General features: G+C 54.8%; 1 protein-coding gene across 1 annotated transcript; it reads left to right on the top strand.

Moving 5' to 3' along the window:
• The first annotated feature begins 1,221 nt into the window (after positions 1–1,221).
• Positions 1,222–14,411, top strand: DUSP4 (dual specificity phosphatase 4). Its single transcript, XM_030312271.1, has 4 exons — positions 1,222–2,091; positions 10,978–11,123; positions 12,109–12,328; positions 12,969–14,411. Exons 1-4 carry the CDS (start codon positions 1,659–1,661, stop codon positions 13,352–13,354), a joined length of 1,185 nt encoding a protein of 394 aa, XP_030168131.1. The 5' UTR covers positions 1,222–1,658; the 3' UTR covers positions 13,355–14,411.
• The last annotated feature ends 1,815 nt before the right edge of the window (positions 14,412–16,226 follow it).

The following is a 16,226-nucleotide window of genomic DNA, read 5'->3' as shown; positions in this document are numbered from 1 at the left end:
GGATATTAAATGCCTAAGTAAAACTGGGGGCGGGAAAAATGCTACATGACCTGGAAAGAGAGATGCATGGAAACCTGAATCACCCTCAGAACTTATTCAATCCTTTACGCATCAATTTCTCAGGGTCTAGCTTCGCACCAAATGTAGACCGTAACTGTCATTTCCCGAGAAAACAATTCACATGCATGCAAGATGAGGTGAAGACTTTTCCAAACGCCTAAAACGTCGGGTTTTCCCCCCACCGGGATTCAATAAACATCTTTAGGAAGCGTGGACGGGAGTGGCACCCCTACCTTCCTCCATAGAAACAGCATTCCGGCAATTAATGCCTCCCTCTGGGTCATAAAGCAACAAACCCAACACCTCACTACTACTGGGCTGCGGGGCAGGAGGGCTTTTCTCTTTCATCTTGTAAGTTAGGGCTTGCCCACGTTCTCGGGAAGCTATAAAGCTGATTTAATGGCTTGAGATGAAAATCGATCACACTAATGCAGAAGCTAACGTCTGAGGAGTCGCTTCGACAAAACGACCGGCCGGGCGGAACGCACTCCGTAAGCCCCGGGCGAGGAGGTCCCCGGCCATGCCCGCTGGGCAGCGGGGCAACGCTGCCCTCTCCACTTCGGTTCGCGGGAGGAGACCCGCGAGCCTGCTAAGGGGGAAGCACGGAGGCAAAAAGGAATGAAACCTCCAAAACCGAGCCCCGGCCGCCGTTAGGCCGGCTTCCCGGCGGGCCGTTTTCCGTACGCCGAACGCCGCATCGCCGCGGCGGGGAGGAATGGCTGGACTGCCACTAGGGTCCGGGCGGGACGCGTGCCGAAGAGGCCGGGGCCGGCCGGCGGGCTGCGACAGGCGCCGCCGCGTTCCATTCACAAAGTCCTGGCGCGGCCGCTCGCCTGCCGGTCGGAGGCCGCCTCCCTCTTCCTCTAGGTCTCGGTTTTATGAATGGGCCTGAAGGCGAGCGCCGAGCGCCCTGTTTACTCTGCTCTTTGTGACGTCGCGTTCCCATGACTGGGCGCAAGCGGCCCGCGCTCCATTCACGCGCAGGGGAGGGGGCAGGGGAGGGGCAGGCGGGGCCGAGGGAGCAGGCGCGGGGCGGGGAGCCGGCGCGGGGGGCGGGGGGGGAGGGCGCGAGGCCCAGAATGGCAAGGGGCGGGGCCTCTCGAGGTAGTAATGAATCTGCCCCCTCCCAGGGGAGTGCAGAGGAGCATTAATACATCTACAAGCTAAAGAGGAAACTCTGGCTGGGGCAGTGCGCGGAGCTCCGGCTGTCGGTGGCGAGCGGCAGCGGCCCGAACGGCAGCGCCGGTGGCGGCTACGGCGGCAGCGGCACAACGGGCAAAATACAATAGAGGCAGCAACAGAAGGGAGCCCCGGTGGTCCTCTCTCCCATAAACACACTCCCCTTCACCTTCCCCTCAGCACCGCGCGCGGTGCCGCCCGGTGCCCGAGGCCGCTCGGACTGCTATGTAACCGCGAGACTGCTGGAGGAAGGGGACCGGGGAGAAGAGGCTCGCCCGTGGGAGGCCGTGGGGGCCAAGTTTGCGGCCACTTCTGCACGCGCTTCCCTTAGCCCCCGCTTGTCCCCTCCTGCAGCCCAACTGGCCCGGGTCCCCTTCGCCTCCTCCTCGCGTGCCCAGCAGCCGCGGTTCCCGGCGACCATGGTGACGGTGGAGGAGCTGCGGGAGATGGACTGCAGCGTGCTCAAAAGGCTGATGAACCGGGAAGAGAACGGCGGCGGCGCGGGCGGCAGCGGCAGCCACGGCGCCTTTGGGCTGTTGAGCGGCGGCAAGTGCCTGCTCCTGGACTGCAGACCGTTCCTGGCGCACAGCGCGGGCTACATCCGAGGCTCGGTCAACGTGCGCTGCAACACCATCGTGCGGCGGCGGGCCAAGGGCTCGGTGAGCCTGGAGCAGATCCTGCCCGCGGAGGAGGAGGTGCGCGCCCGCCTGCGCTCCGGCCTCTACTCGGCGGTCATAGTCTACGACGAGCGCAGCCCGCGCGCGGAGAGCCTCCGCGAAGACAGCACCGTGTCGCTGGTAGTGCAGGCGCTGCGCCGCAACGCCGAGCGCACCGACATCTGCCTGCTCAAAGGTAAACTCTGGCGCCGGGGCGCGAGCTGGAGGGTAGGTGTCGCGGGGCTTGGCGGCCTGCGCCTTAGTGGGCAAGGGAAGAAGCAAGTGCCTGGAGGGACTCGTGGCTGCGTGGGTACCCACGCACTCCTTTGTGCGTGCTGTTTTGCATGGGTTTGCAAGGTTTTCGTGCGTTTGTGTGCAAGTGCGAGCGCCTGAAGTCCTCAGAGACGGTGAAGGTGCGTTTCCTCTGTCACCTGCAAGTCGGTACTCTTCCTGGAGACTGCATTTATTTACGCTCACTAACCGTCAGGTCTCTTAGGCGTAGTGGCTCCACTGCGTTGCCCACCCATATATAGTCCAGGGAGGTGCTCCCGGTGCTAGTGTGCGGGTGCGGAAGGTCAGGCCTGTCGTTTTGGCGTGCTCGGGCCCTGCACTGAGTCCGACCCCTTGAACCCGAGAGGTGGGGAATACGGTGAAGAAGGGCGAGCGCCGAGGTGGGATCGGCTTGGTAAATGCAGAAAGGAAGATCGGGTTGCGGACATTGCGTGGAGCTATCTGCTGCCCAACTCCGAGCTCCGCCTGGAAGGTGGCCAACTTCTCCCGCCTCGGGCTAGACCCCAGCTCCGGGAGCGGGGAAGGGGGGGAGGGGCGGGAGGACTGAGTTTCGGGGAACGCGAGACGCGAACGTCCCCCTTAAATTCAGGCCGCGGAGAAGTACGACCTTTTGTTCAGACGGGGTTCTCGACTGTCTTGTTAGCGCGTGCTTGACTTAAGTGAAACCTGGCGAAACTTCGGGGACGGGAGTTCTGGTCAAATCTGGAAGTCAGAACCCCCAAAGGACCGCGTGCTATCTAAGTAACTGGAGGGCCGGTGCCCCGGCCGCACCTGCCGGGCCTCGTCGGGTCCCGGTCCCTGACGTTCCTCGGGTGGGAGAGCGGACAGGACGGGGTGTGGGTAGGGGCGCCCCTGCCGCGCTGCGCCCCGTCTTCCCACTGCCGCATTCCGCGCATTCTTTCGCCCGCGTCCGGTCCTCGCCTCCGAACCCGAGAGGCGTTTCAGACCCTGGCCTTCAAAGAGCCGCTCCTTTCCCTGCCGGCGTCCTTCGCCTCCTCCCTCCTTTCTTTCCCCTCCGGACCTGCTCGCCCCGGAGGAAGGGAGGTGGTGGAGGGAGGAGGGGCGGAAACCTCTCCCCACCGCCCTTTCCAAAAAGCACAACAAAACTGCTCAGTGCCGCCGAGCCGGGTTCGCCCCTGCTGAACAGCGGGGGGCTTTGTTCTCGGCAGTTGTTTCCTGGCCATTTGACCTGTCAGCTGCTGGGGAAATGCTGCTGTTGACCTTTGGTTGAACTACTAAGGCGATTTTGCTGATATTTCTTTCTCTGTGAGAGCTGCCTTTTGCACCTCCGATCCAGCCTAATCTTCCTTTTTTCTCCCCAAAGCGCTTTAAGAGAAAGTGCCGGGAAGGAGTGGCACCGGAAGGACCGGCGAGCCGGGCTCCTGGGACTCGGCGGCCTCGCCTGCCTGGGGGCCGGCCGAGCTGTGCCCGGAGCGCCCGGCAGACGCACGTCCGGCTTCCACCCGTGCCAGTGTGGGGGTCCGGGCTGCTGAGCGCGCCTCCCCTCCCCTGCCTGGTGCCGGCGTCCATGGCGACAATGGGAGAAATTTCTCCCGGGAGATAGCCCTTTCGGGTGGCACGGGCTGCACTCCGAGCCGCACTGCCCTGGATCCCTCCTGATGGAGAGCCCGAGCCTGTGCCTTCCTTCGCGGGCTCGGAAGTCAGGGCTCTTCTCGAGGTGGTGCAGATCCACGTGGAGGCTGGCTGCGTTTTGTTTTGTTTTTCTTCCTGGAAGAAACCCGTAGGGGATCGCCCTAGAGCCGCAGCTCGGTAGGGGACCTTGACCCCTGGGCTTCCGGGCTCCAGGACGCTTAAGCCCCTGGGAGGGAGGCGTGCTTTTAAGGTTTCCTCCTCCCGCTGGTGGCACCTCCCTGGACCCGCAGGGGAGAGCCCAGAGCCAGATCCGTTAGGCTGCTGGGCGCGAGGCTAATGTTAAAGACTGAGTAGGGCAGAAGCCTCTGGGTAAAGTGACAGTTCTCTGGTCGTTGGCGAGGTCCCTGGAGGGAGGAAGAGGAGCCATCTAACGGCTCTTTCCTATTGGGCCCTGTACTGCTTCCTGTTGTCTGACCTGGGGTGGTGGGGAGGCCTACCTTCCGCTTCTCAAAGTCGATATCCTTTAGTATCTAGGCCTGGGCGGCAGGTTGAACTAATGCCTCTTCTGGAACAGGCCAGGGGGAGTAGCCAGGACACTCAGCTGAACAGCTGTGTCTTCCAGGGGAAAGGAGCCTGCTTTGGAAGCAGCCGCCTGAAATTCAGTGGTGGTGGTGGTGGTGAGGGGCTTGTTCTGTAGCGATGGTAGAAGCTGCCAGGTTCACAGGGTCGTATGCTATTAACCTGGCTTCTTTTCATATGTGTGCTAAGCAGAGGAAGTATTAATTAACACCGTTCCTCTTCCTTCCCTTGGCCCTCTAATGAAAAGGCATCCCTAGTGAGTTGAGGGAGAACCGGGAAGTGTCTGCTCCCACACCGCTGGAAGAGGACAGCCATGCCTCCTAAGTTCTAGTGGAGAAGCCGGTAAAATGGAGAAAATGTGGGTTCATGGAAGGGCACTCTGGGGGCGGAGAACTAATGGGAAACTGGGGAGGAAAAGCCCCTTAGATTATCTTTAGTAAATGCCTAAATTGATTCAGTGTTGGGTAATTTGGTTCCCATCGGAGTTGTTCATTTTAATTTCCATCTAATGGGACTTTCTGTATATCTCATTGCACATGTGGTGGGGAATGTGAAAGGAAAAGTGGCCAGACCCGACTGTTCTCTGCCAACCTACAGGAACAGAAAAACAGAATATTTTCGGAAGTTATATTATCCTTTCCAGCCAAAGGCTATCTAATTCTACCAACTAATTGTGTTTAATAATCTGAGTTTTCTATTTCTGCCACGTGGACGTGCGTTGGTAGAAATGAGTTAGCTGCAGGTGGTTAACTAACACCACATGCAAGAATTCGTAGTTAAGAGTAAATGTTACTTAATACCAATAAAATGCTGCCTGGCCTTTACATTTCCTAAATGTTATCCCAAGTTTTGCTAAGAACGATAACCTTAAATCACTACACTCTCTGGTCTTTTTGCTAGTAGAAGATTCCCATTGGGGCAAATCTTCCCCCCACCCCCACCCCCCAACTTTAAGCTCATTTTATTTAAAGTCCTGTAAGGCATTTTGGGGGAAAGTTTAGAAATTTCAGCTTTTCAGATTTCATTAGAATACACACCTCCTTTGAACTCCCTTTCTTTCCTTGATAGCTCCTCAGATGAGGGTTTTAGACCCTGGTCATTAGAGAAGGACAAAAAGGGCATTTTCTTACCCTAATATCTTACTTTTTTCCTGTCTCAAATTCATCTCAGCTCATGACTTTTGTCCGTTCTTTAAGTTCTGATTTAAAAGTTGTCCTGGCCCTGTCTTGAGGCAGTGGGACGATCAATTAGATATCAATTAGATAGCTTCTCCCTCCAGGTTGGGACTCACATACACTGTAGTCCTAAGGCCTGACCCTACAGACTGTGACATTACACTTTCTGTAGGAAACAGCCCCCAAGGCCAATGACGGAGTGGGGGGAGCGCTCAGCCAGCAGCTGAGCTGGGTCTTGTCTCTCTCTGTCTCCATTTCCCTGGCCCATCCTAGTCCCCCAGGAGGTCAGTGGCAGCAGACAGCAAACCCCGGCTGGGGGGGTGGGGATGACGTTGCACACCTTTTGACCCAAAGAGAAACGGACTGGCCTTTCTTCTTATAAATATGATACAGTGCCCGTGCCAGCCAAGGATTGAGAGCATTAGCATTACACACAATGGCAGGCCTTAGAGCTAATCTCTCACCTCTGTTGTCATTCGTTAAAGAATGACCCCGAGCAAGCGAAGCAAACTCCTTCGACCTGGATATTTCCAATCAACAAAAGTAACAAAAGACCGGGCGCAGGTATCAATTGAAAGTGAAAACCCTATCACTAGGAAGCCTATCACAGGTCCCTTGGGCTTGTCCTGAGGGCTTATAGGAGAGACGGGCTACACTGGGAACTGAGGGAAGGTGGCTTTTCCAAGGAGCCAAGAAATTCCTTTAAAAAATCAGAACATCTGAAACCAGATAGCCAGTTTCCTTACTGGGAGGCAGTTGCCGCCTAACAAAGGAAGTTTGACAGGAAGAAAAGTTCACTCTCCAGCGGAAGGCAGCACCAGCCAGCTTGCTGAAAGTAGCAGATAGCCCAGAAGGACTGGGAGGGACCGTGAACCAGCTCCAGCTCCAGGGTGGCATTAAGTGTCAGCCAGCTGGCCCAGGATGCACAGGTCTGTGTGTGGGGTCCCAGAGTGGGAAGCTCACTTAGGTAAATCTTCAGCACTGCTCAGCGTTTACGTGGGTGCTTACTAAGTTAACACCCGCATCAACGGGAGTTCTCAAAGTCGAATGACCCCAGACTTTCTTGCTGGGCAGCGTTTGGCTCGTACTGATAATGAAGTCCCAGGAGAGCAAGCCCCTGTCTGTGAACGGGTGACATTCTGAGTGTTTGAGAGAGGGTGACTGGAAGAGCGACAGCCATATTAAGATCTGTGACCACTGTCCCCACCAAATGACTGGCTTCCCCATCACAGACCCCACTAAGAGTCCTATTGTAGTGATGTGATCGGCACTGCACCAGCCTGTCCTTTCTAGAGCACTTCTATGCGCACTGTCGCAGCCCTGCATGGACGTGTGGACAGTGGGTCATCCTTTTCAGTAAGCTGTGACAGTTGTCTTGCTTTGTATGAGAAAAAGAGCGTGGAGTTCAGCTAGCTATGGATGTGGTTATCCCTCAAAAAAAGTTGGGGGGATATTATATTCCTTTTCTTCCCTCTAGACTCTCACGTTTCAAAATTAAGATGAGAAAATGAGAGCTTTAAGACCAGAAAGTCTATTATTTTTTCTTTAAATTTTTTTCTTAACGTTTTATTTATTTTTGAGACAGGGAGAGACAGAGCATGAACAGGGGAGGGTCAGAGAGAGGGAGACACAGAATCTGAAACAGGCTCCAGGCTCTGAGCTGTCAGCACAGAGCCCGATGCGGGGCTCGAACTCACGGACCGCGAGATCATGACCTGAGCCGAAGTCGGCCGCTCAACCGGGCGCCACCCAGGCGCCCCCAGAAAGTCTATTATTAAGAACATGGGAAAAACAGGTCAAAATTAGTCAGAATATCTGTTATGGAATTACATCCAATTGGAGCTACACAAAACAGGCGGAAAGTCATTGGTGTATGTGTCATGAAACTGCATTCAGAAGCTAGAAATGCAGATCTTAGACACCTGCTTTGCAGAGAAGCTTGTGACATTTAGAATCGCAGAGTATCAGAAGTTAAAGATGATAACAGTCTGAAATCCTTGCATCGTGACCCCGTAGGGATACAGATACACCTGAAACCAGAGGCCCATGAACTTCTACCTTCTTTAAATGCAGTGGATTCTAGAAGTTTCTATCCTGTTGTGTTTCCTTAAATAAAGAGTGCTAGTCATGACTCTTTAGTGGCAACCTGTAGTTTGAAAAACACCGGTTAGACGCGGAGATTGGTGAAATGTCACGAGTGTCCAGATCCTTTCTGTTTCTACATGTGTCTTCAATGGGATGAAACCAGCAGTCTGTGCCTCCCCCGGGAGAAGGACCACCAGGAAGGCAGAGATGGGCACACAGCAGGGTCGGCTCCCGGTGGCCAGACTAGCAGGTGGCTTCGAGGTCAGTGGTCTGAACGCTGGCACTGCCCTTACCTGAGGTTGCCCTGCGCCTCAGTTTCCTCATCTGTAAACCTGGGGCCAGTCACCCCTCAAGGACTGCTGCTTGGGAAGAACCTGGCACATAGCATTTCCTCTATCCCTTTTAGTAACATGGAGCCGATACCCGGCGTGGACGTGCTGGTCTTGTGGAGTGTGGACGTGGGTGGTTCCCCACTTGCAGCCTTCCGTCCCTGCCACCCTGCCTGCCACCCCGCCTGCGTGCTCTGGGACTGTCCTTCCGTGCTGCGCGCAGCCGAGGTCCCCGCCCGGTGCCGCTCTCACCCGCAGGAAGGAGCTCCTTGGGTGCAACTCTTCATAACGGTCAGCCACAGACCCTCCAGAGCTAGTGACAGCTCAGGAGGGAGAATCCCTTCCACGGCTGCCTGCCTGGGACACTCCAGTCCCTCAGGCAAATCTGCTTGTTCACTTGGTTCCTTTCTGCTTGTTCTTTAAAGAGCTGCCAAAGGGAATGGACCTCAGTAATCCTGTTTCTGCTCCACTCTAATGCTGCCTTCTCCCGCCCTCTCTGCCCTGTTATGAGAGGGTTGGGGGTGGTGCGGATGACAAATGGCCCCCCTTCAAGCCTGGCCTGGCCCCCCGGGTCACCTCTGTCCCTCCCAGTTGGCTGCTCGCCCCCTGCCTGCCACACCCCGAGGGCATCGGCCAGCTCGGGAGCCTTCTGGGCTGTGGGTGCTGTGCCACCTGCGGGGCTGACTGAGGATCGACCTGGAGGCAGCAAATGTCCCCTATGGGGAAAGGTCCTGGAACTCAGGCAGTGAACTCAGCCCTTCTGCTGTCCAACTACCAGATCTCAAGACTGTGACTGGAAAAATAAGTAAAGCCCAGGAGGAGAGGGCTGTCCAGAGTCTGGGAAATTGCCCGTAATGCTGGAGTCCCCTTGTAAGTGCCAGAAAAGGAAGTCTTCGTTAGGTGCCTCCCCGAGGCCAGGTGCAGAGCACTGGCTGTTCCAATCAGTCCTCAGAGGATGCCAGGTGCGGATGTCTCATCACGCTTTACAAGTGAGGGAGAGGCTCAGAGAGGTTCGATGACAGCCCCAGGCCGCACAGCTTGATGACTTAACCAGGTTGGGATTCAACGCAGGCCTTTTCAGTCTGGTGCCCTGTCCCGCACCTTCTCAGCAATGGGAAGGACATTGTGTGTTGACCACTCTGAGGCTCCTCCTACTTCCGCTGCCCTTTGGTGGGGGGGGGGGTGCTCCTCCTCGGTGACCTCACAGCCTGGCCCTGGCGCTCCTGTGTCTCCAGCACTCGCTTTCAGGGGGGGCACCGCTAGTCTGCCTGTCTGGGTGACAAGCTTTGGGAGCGCACCGCCCATGTCTTCCATAGCTTTGAAAACAGCATATTTGAACAGCTCAAATTACGTAATAAACACAGGAAATCATTTTACTTAAAAGTCTTTAAATCCTATAGAAATACATAGAGTAACAGCTAATGGCTTTGTATATAGGTGTTCAACAATGGTTTGTTGATTGATTCACTTCCCTTTCTGCCTTTCAAAGGGAAACATTTAAGGAACTTTCCCAGAGTTCTACCTTAGGAACTTGAGCTAAAGACATTTGCTGGAAGAGCCATCTTCCCTCATTATTCACTGCATTTGGGGCAGCAATGTTTGTAGCCTTGTAAAGAAAAGGGGGTGCTTATGGGAAGGAGGGGTGCCCCTGTGCTGAGATGACCATTAAGGCCACCAACGCGCCCGAAGCTGCCAGTACTGGGCCCTCTCCTCCGGGGGAAGCTGGTTATTGTGACTCAGCAGGAGCCGGGCCTGTGACCAGAGAGATCCCCATTTATATCCCGAGGGAGGGAATGGAGGGGAATAGAGAGGAAAAAATGTATACCCTGTTCTGTAAGCCTTATGATGTGGCGAAGAAGCATTCCCTTCTTCTGCAAAGCAGAATTTTCTAGGGCTGGGATCTGGGCAAGTGATTGACTAACTGTCACATGTCTGCATGTCGGAAGGTTACCATGAATGTCTCTAGGAACCCGTGACACCATGCCGCTTACGAGTCAGGATTTAACGGTGCTAGCTACATTCGGGACTGTTGGTTGAATGGTCGCTTCACAACCTGTAGGCTCTCCTGAATGAATTTGTAATATGTTTCAGGTCCTGTGGAAACTGCAAGATAAAAATACAAGCAGGGCCACACAAGGACCGTGGATGATAAGTTACTCGCAAAGCAAAGTCCCAGAAGTGAGAGTAAATCGGATACTGACCAAGCGCTTCTCTTCTAGTGTTTCCTGCCCCTCTCCTGCCTCTCTGCCCTCCGCCAGCCAGCAGGAGCTTTTCGGCTTGGCACTAACACTATTCCAGAGAAGTCGGCCCTTTATCTCTTTTTACTTAAAAGACCTCCCTTCCCCGGAAGACTATCCCACAGATAACCATTCCAGAGCTTAGCAACTCGCAGGTCAGGAAATCCTGCCTTGCCCCAAACCTGTATGTAGCAAGAGGGATTTATATTTAAGCCCGTTTCCTCTTATTTTGGCCCCTTGCTGATGAACAGCTGTTCATGAGGCTGGGCGACTGGCATCTGTTCTGTTGCTGAGATCCAGAAGGGCTGGTGCCAGGGTAAATTTTTTTTCCTTCTCTCCCACATTGCAGAACCTCTCCAAAGGCAGGACTGGAGGTGGGGGATGACAGACATCTTTGCAGGCCCCAAGGCCCAGCACCAGACTGCCTCGGGGCTCCTGGAAACACACAATGGCTAGTCTTCCATGCTTTGTCATCACCCCAAGAAGCTGCCGTGGAAAGTCCCTTCTGCATATCCCCTGCACGTCGTCCTTTCTGTGTCTGCCTCCCAAACCTAAGTCTTAACTCCTAAAACTTCCCTTCCAGCCTTCAGGATGCAGCCCTGGCCAAATGCGGCTCTCTGAAGGTTCCATAGCCGTGATCTCTGGGCCCACAGCGCCACCCGGTGGCCAATGTAGATCCGGCCGTTCCCAGCTTCCAGCCGTTCTCCTCAGTCCAGGAGTCAGATTCAAGTACTTTTCTGGGGTTTTGCCGGCTTCGTGACTCTATTAACACCAACGTCTTTCTCTTTTACAGGTGGCTATGAGAGGTTTTCTTCCGAGTACCCAGAATTCTGTTCCAAAACGAAGGCCCTGGCAACCATCCCACCTGCTGTTCCCCCCAGCACTGCTGAGTCCTTGGACGTGGGCTGTGGCTCCTGTGGAACCCCGCTGCACGACCAGGTAGACCCGGGCCCAGAGCCTGGGAGGAAGGGGCAATGGGAGGGGGTGAGGCGGGGGCAAGGGGGCTTATTTTCAGAGTTCTGCTTTTCCGAGGCTTTGGGTCCAGTGCCTCAATTTGGGGAGAATGGAGTGAACCCCGAGTACTGGGGTGCAGTGTTAGGGAGGGTCCATTTGTTCCTTCCTTCCCTCTTATTGCCCTCATTTGGAAACATACAAAGACCTAACTTTCTGACTTTGCCTCTAACTTCACGTGCGGACACGCGGGGCTTGCTGAAGCCAGCGCATGTGGGCTGCTGTGTAGAAAGAGCCAGGCCACCCTGCCGTGTACAAGCCAATTGCAAACGCCCAATGGACATAAATGGTTGGCCAACCCTCCCCCAAGAAAACTGGCTTAAGCTGCTCTGTGTCTTACCAGCCTTTGCACTTAGACGGAGAGGGAGTGGATTCATAGGGTCCAGCAAGTCTGCTGTCAGATCCCAGACCATTTGAGTTGGTCTGACTCAGAAAACGTCACGAATTGCAGCCCCCATTTCCTCATAGATCCCGCCTCTTGTCTGTGAGGCCGAAACAGCATCCGTTTCTAATGTGCCCAGGGAAATAAGTCCCTCGACCCCACAACAGACAGCCTGGCGCTGAGTTAGGTGTAGATTCGTGTCCTAAGTGGTGTGGCAAGGCCGGTGTTGTGTCTGCCACTTTATTTATCGAGGGGGAGGGGGGCTGCTTGAACCGGCAGGTGGGGCCCACGAGGCTTGACCTGTCCTGGCTTTGCCGCTCACAGCAGAGCGGAGCGTAAAGGCTAGAGAAGCCCACCGGGCCTGGTGTCCCGCCAGGAGCCCCAGCAGGCTAAGGGGAGACCCGGAAGGGCTGTGTCCACAGCCCACCTCGCCCAGGTACCCTCCCGCCCTGTCCCAAGCACCCCGGCCATTTTCCTGGGGGCCTTACACTCACGATGTTGGGGGCACTCTGCCCTCTCTTTCTGGCGCAGGGGGGTCCTGTGGAGATCCTTCCCTTCCTCTACCTCGGCAGTGCCTACCACGCTGCCCGGAGGGACATGCTGGACGCGCTGGGGATCACGGCCCTGTTGAATGTCTCCTCCGATTGCCCGAACCACTTTGAAGGCCACTATCAGTACAAGTGCATTCCCGTGGAAGACAACCACAAGGCAGACATCAGCTCCTGGTTCATGGAAGCCATTGAGTACATCGGTAGGTTGGCTCTGGTGGTGCGGTTCAGGGTGGAGGCCGAGTGCAGGCGGTTGTGAGGGAACCACGGGTACTTGCCTGCGGAAGGAGGGACCGAAGGGGCGTGGTCGCCGGGGTGTGCCCGTTTCCCCTGTGCCTCTGAGGAAGGCTCACTGCCTGGATGCTGTGTTGGGTGGGGATAGATAGGAAGAGAGACTCCCCAGCCGGGCCGTTAGCTTATCTAGGCAATAACGTTTTCCGTGCGTGGCTCCAGATGTCTAGATGATAAGGCTTTGGGGATGGGGAGGAAACAAATAAAGGGAGAACTGGGCCAGTGTTTTTGTTCCTGCACATGGAAATCCTTGAAGGTATGTTGGGATTTAACCGGCTTTACCATGCATTTTTCCCAAGCTTAGTGCATTTGTTTGGATCAGCCTCAAAAAAATAGCCCAGAATGGGTGGAAGGAATCCTAGAGTCCTTTGCGGTGGGCTTCCTCCTCCCCCTCCTCGGCCGCCAACGTTATTCCTGGACCGGGAGTGCCCCTCCCCCAACACTCTTCCCCGCCCCTCCCCCCCCACCCCCTCGGCGCCTCCCGCACCTGCCATCTGGTGGAGCCTGGGGACCGCGCGCGGGGCACTAACCGCGTGGCGCTCTCTGCCCCAGATGCCGTGAAGGACTGCCGCGGCCGGGTGCTGGTGCACTGCCAGGCGGGCATCTCGCGCTCGGCCACCATCTGCCTGGCCTACCTGATGATGAAGAAGCGGGTGAGGCTGGAGGAGGCCTTCGAGTTCGTCAAGCAGCGGCGGAGCATCATCTCGCCCAACTTCAGCTTCATGGGGCAGCTGCTGCAGTTCGAGTCGCAGGTGCTGGCCACGTCCTGCGCCGTGGAGGCCGCCAGCCCCTCGGGGCCCCTGCGGGAGCGGGGCAAGGCCACCCCCACCCCCACCTCGCAGTTTGTCTTCAGCTTCCCGGTGTCGGTGGGCGTGCACTCGGCCCCCAGCAGCCTGCCCTACCTGCACAGCCCCATCACCACGTCCCCCAGCTGCTAGGGCCGCTCGGAGCCCCCCACCCCCACCCCGCGAGCCCGCCGGCCCCGCGGGGACTGACCAGCGTGGGGAGCAGGTGGCCAAGCTCCTCCCCCTTTGCTCCTCCTGGGCCAGCGTGGGGCCAGCTAGAATGGCAATAAGGACTTCGAATACACCTACTACGAGCAAACAAAACACTCCAACCTAGAGCAATAACGGCTGCGGCTGCCTCAGCGGGCAGGGAAGACCTTGGTTTGGTTTGTGTGTCTGTTACTTTTCAGATAGGAATTTCTTACCTCATTTTTTTAAGCGGTAAGGCTTGAAGTTAGGAAACCCACAGATCCTGGCAAATGTGCCCACCCAGTTTTGTTAAGGTGGGGGGGAGGCGGGTGGGAGTGGGAAAGGGACAAAAAGAAAACAAGTTTGCCAGAAGTGCCTGGTTCTGTGTGCTTCGTCCTTTTTTTGTTCTTGTAACAGGTTTTTGGTTTTTTTTTTTGGTTGTTGTTGTTTTTTGGTCGATGTTTTGTTTGTGTTCTTTGACGAAATCTTATAGGACGTGGTTTTCCCTTTGAAGTCACCAACAGGTGAATAATTACGCTTCGTAATAAATAAAAGTATTTATTAAGAATTTCCTCAGAGTATGTAAGTACAAGGAGTCTAGTGACAGTGAATTTTGGATATGTTTCTGTCGATGTCCCGCAGCGGAGCACGATTGCGTGCAAATGTCGAAGCAGTTAGAAGGGAAATGGCATCTCCCAGGTGTGGACAAGGTGGCGGGATAGACACCTGGGATTGGTTGCCACTGAGAAGCAGGCAGGGTGGGGTGGCAGGTGGAAGGAAGGTGAGGACTGCTGTTTGATGACTTTTGAGGCTGGTTCCTGGGCACATGGAACACTAAAGTGGCTTTACATCCCAACAGTACAGTCTTTTCTTTCTGAGGATCAGTGATCCAGTTGGTGGGAGCATGTTCTCACAGACCTGCCTGAGGACTTGCAAATCATGTGTGAAATGCCATGTTGTATAAGGTGCTCCTGAAAAATTGGGCGCAGTGGAGATTTTCCTCCAGGGAATCACTGGGCCGAGCCATTGGGGAACCCAGCTGACTAGAGCCAGACGTGATGTGAATCCTATGAGAGTAGAAGTACGCCAACAAATTCTTGCCTTCTTAAAATTCCCCGGCTTAGGTGAATACTTTTTAAAGGCCCTTATTTGAATAAAAAGAGGGGAATGGACACCATGTTTCAGGTCTAGGATGGAAGAGTGTGTGTGAGGAGCTGGGCAGACCCTTTGCTTGGGAGCTGGCTGCTGGGCTCCTGGAATGGGCACCGTGGGTGCCGGGTGCCATTTTGGAATCCATTCTTGGGATAATGCCATTTGAAGGGGCCTTTCCAAATGGAGGTAAGGCTTTCTGAGGGAGAAGGATGTTGTGTGTGGGTTGGGCTTGGGGGGAGGGAGGAGGGAAGCTACATGTTACTTCAATTGTAGTAGTGTGGAACAGTGTTGTTACTGAGTGCCAGCTTAGAGGTATTTGCAAACTTGTCTAGAAATGAGAGCATGTTTATTTTTTGGTTGTTTTTTTGTTCTTTGTTCTTTTGTTTTTTTGTTCTTTAGCCCCTTGTGAGTCTAGATCTAAATGAATATTCTTGCTCATCCGTAAATAACTTCAAGCCTCAATGTCAGAATCGTGTTGGAATGCTCTTTCTTATCCTGGCATCCCAGACAGGACCAGGTTCATTACATTTCCTTCCATAAACATGAACCTGTGCTGGTATCACTCATCCTGCCTTTGTCAAGCCCTGTCTTTGGGTGAGGCCAGAGTTCCCGCTTCCTGTTTTTAGAAAAGCCAAAGGCTCCCTCATTCCCTAGGAGCCGCTTGGCTGAATAGGGGTGAGGTGTGGAGGGGTTAAGATGCCTGGACAATGGACCTATTTAGAGGTGGCACAGCTGGCCATTCCCACTTTTTCCTTGATTCCTGGAGGTTGCTCTGTGTTTTGTGGTGAATGAGGTCCACTGGGTTCTGCAGCTGAGGGAGCCCTGGGTTCCAACAGCAGATGGACCTGGGGGGCAGGGTGGCTGTTGCAGGGGGAGGAAAAGTAACCTGGAACAGACTCACTTTCTATAGAACAAGTGCACATCCGCCAAAACCTGTGTTTTCCCAGACTGGATTCCAACCATGTGGACAGTCGGAGCTCAGGACCAGCCCCAGACACGTCTTCCCCCCACTTTCCAATTCAAGTCTTCTGTCACTGTGTCAAACTGCTATTTATAAAGCCATTTTCTTTGTACTTGATGACAACGTGAGTCCCAGAACTCTCAGAAATAAAAATAGGAAATTGGCTTGATAGGAAGAGGGGATTTGGGGGAGGTGGTCATAATTCTGCCATCAGAAGCCTCTTTGATGACTCGACATAACTCTAATGAAGACACCACCACAGGGTCAGTTCAAATGGTCAGGTGGGTTTCCATTGGCCTCTCTCCCATGAAGTGATTTCTGGTGATGCAAACTTTCTGTGATGGCCGGAAAACGTTGCCACTTTCACTGATTATCAGCCATGCTGTTGGCTACCTTGGATCTCCTCTAGAGACCAAGGGTTGCTGTCAGCTCCCAGAATCTTGTGTGACCAAGGGTGTTTGTGGGTCGCTGAGGGTAACACACCTGACTTTCCCATGGAGACATACCAGGCTGAAAGTGCCAAGAACAGGTGGCCGGGAGCTCACAGTCTCAGTCCTTTCCTCCTGAGGCCATTTTGCTCAGGTGCTTGTTGGAACTGGATTCCAGAGTTTTCAATAAGGTTGGGATGCCATGAGAAAAAAATGTAAACATCTGTGGGAAAGTGGACAGTCGGAGGCAGGATGGTTGATCGGGATGGGAGTTGGCCACCAAGCCCAAAGTACG

The sequence above is a fragment of the Lynx canadensis genome, chromosome B1 (assembly GCF_007474595.2).
Source record: "Lynx canadensis isolate LIC74 chromosome B1, mLynCan4.pri.v2, whole genome shotgun sequence".
NCBI lineage: Eukaryota > Metazoa > Chordata > Mammalia > Carnivora > Felidae > Lynx > Lynx canadensis.
This window is presented reverse-complemented; position numbering and strand designations above follow the sequence as displayed.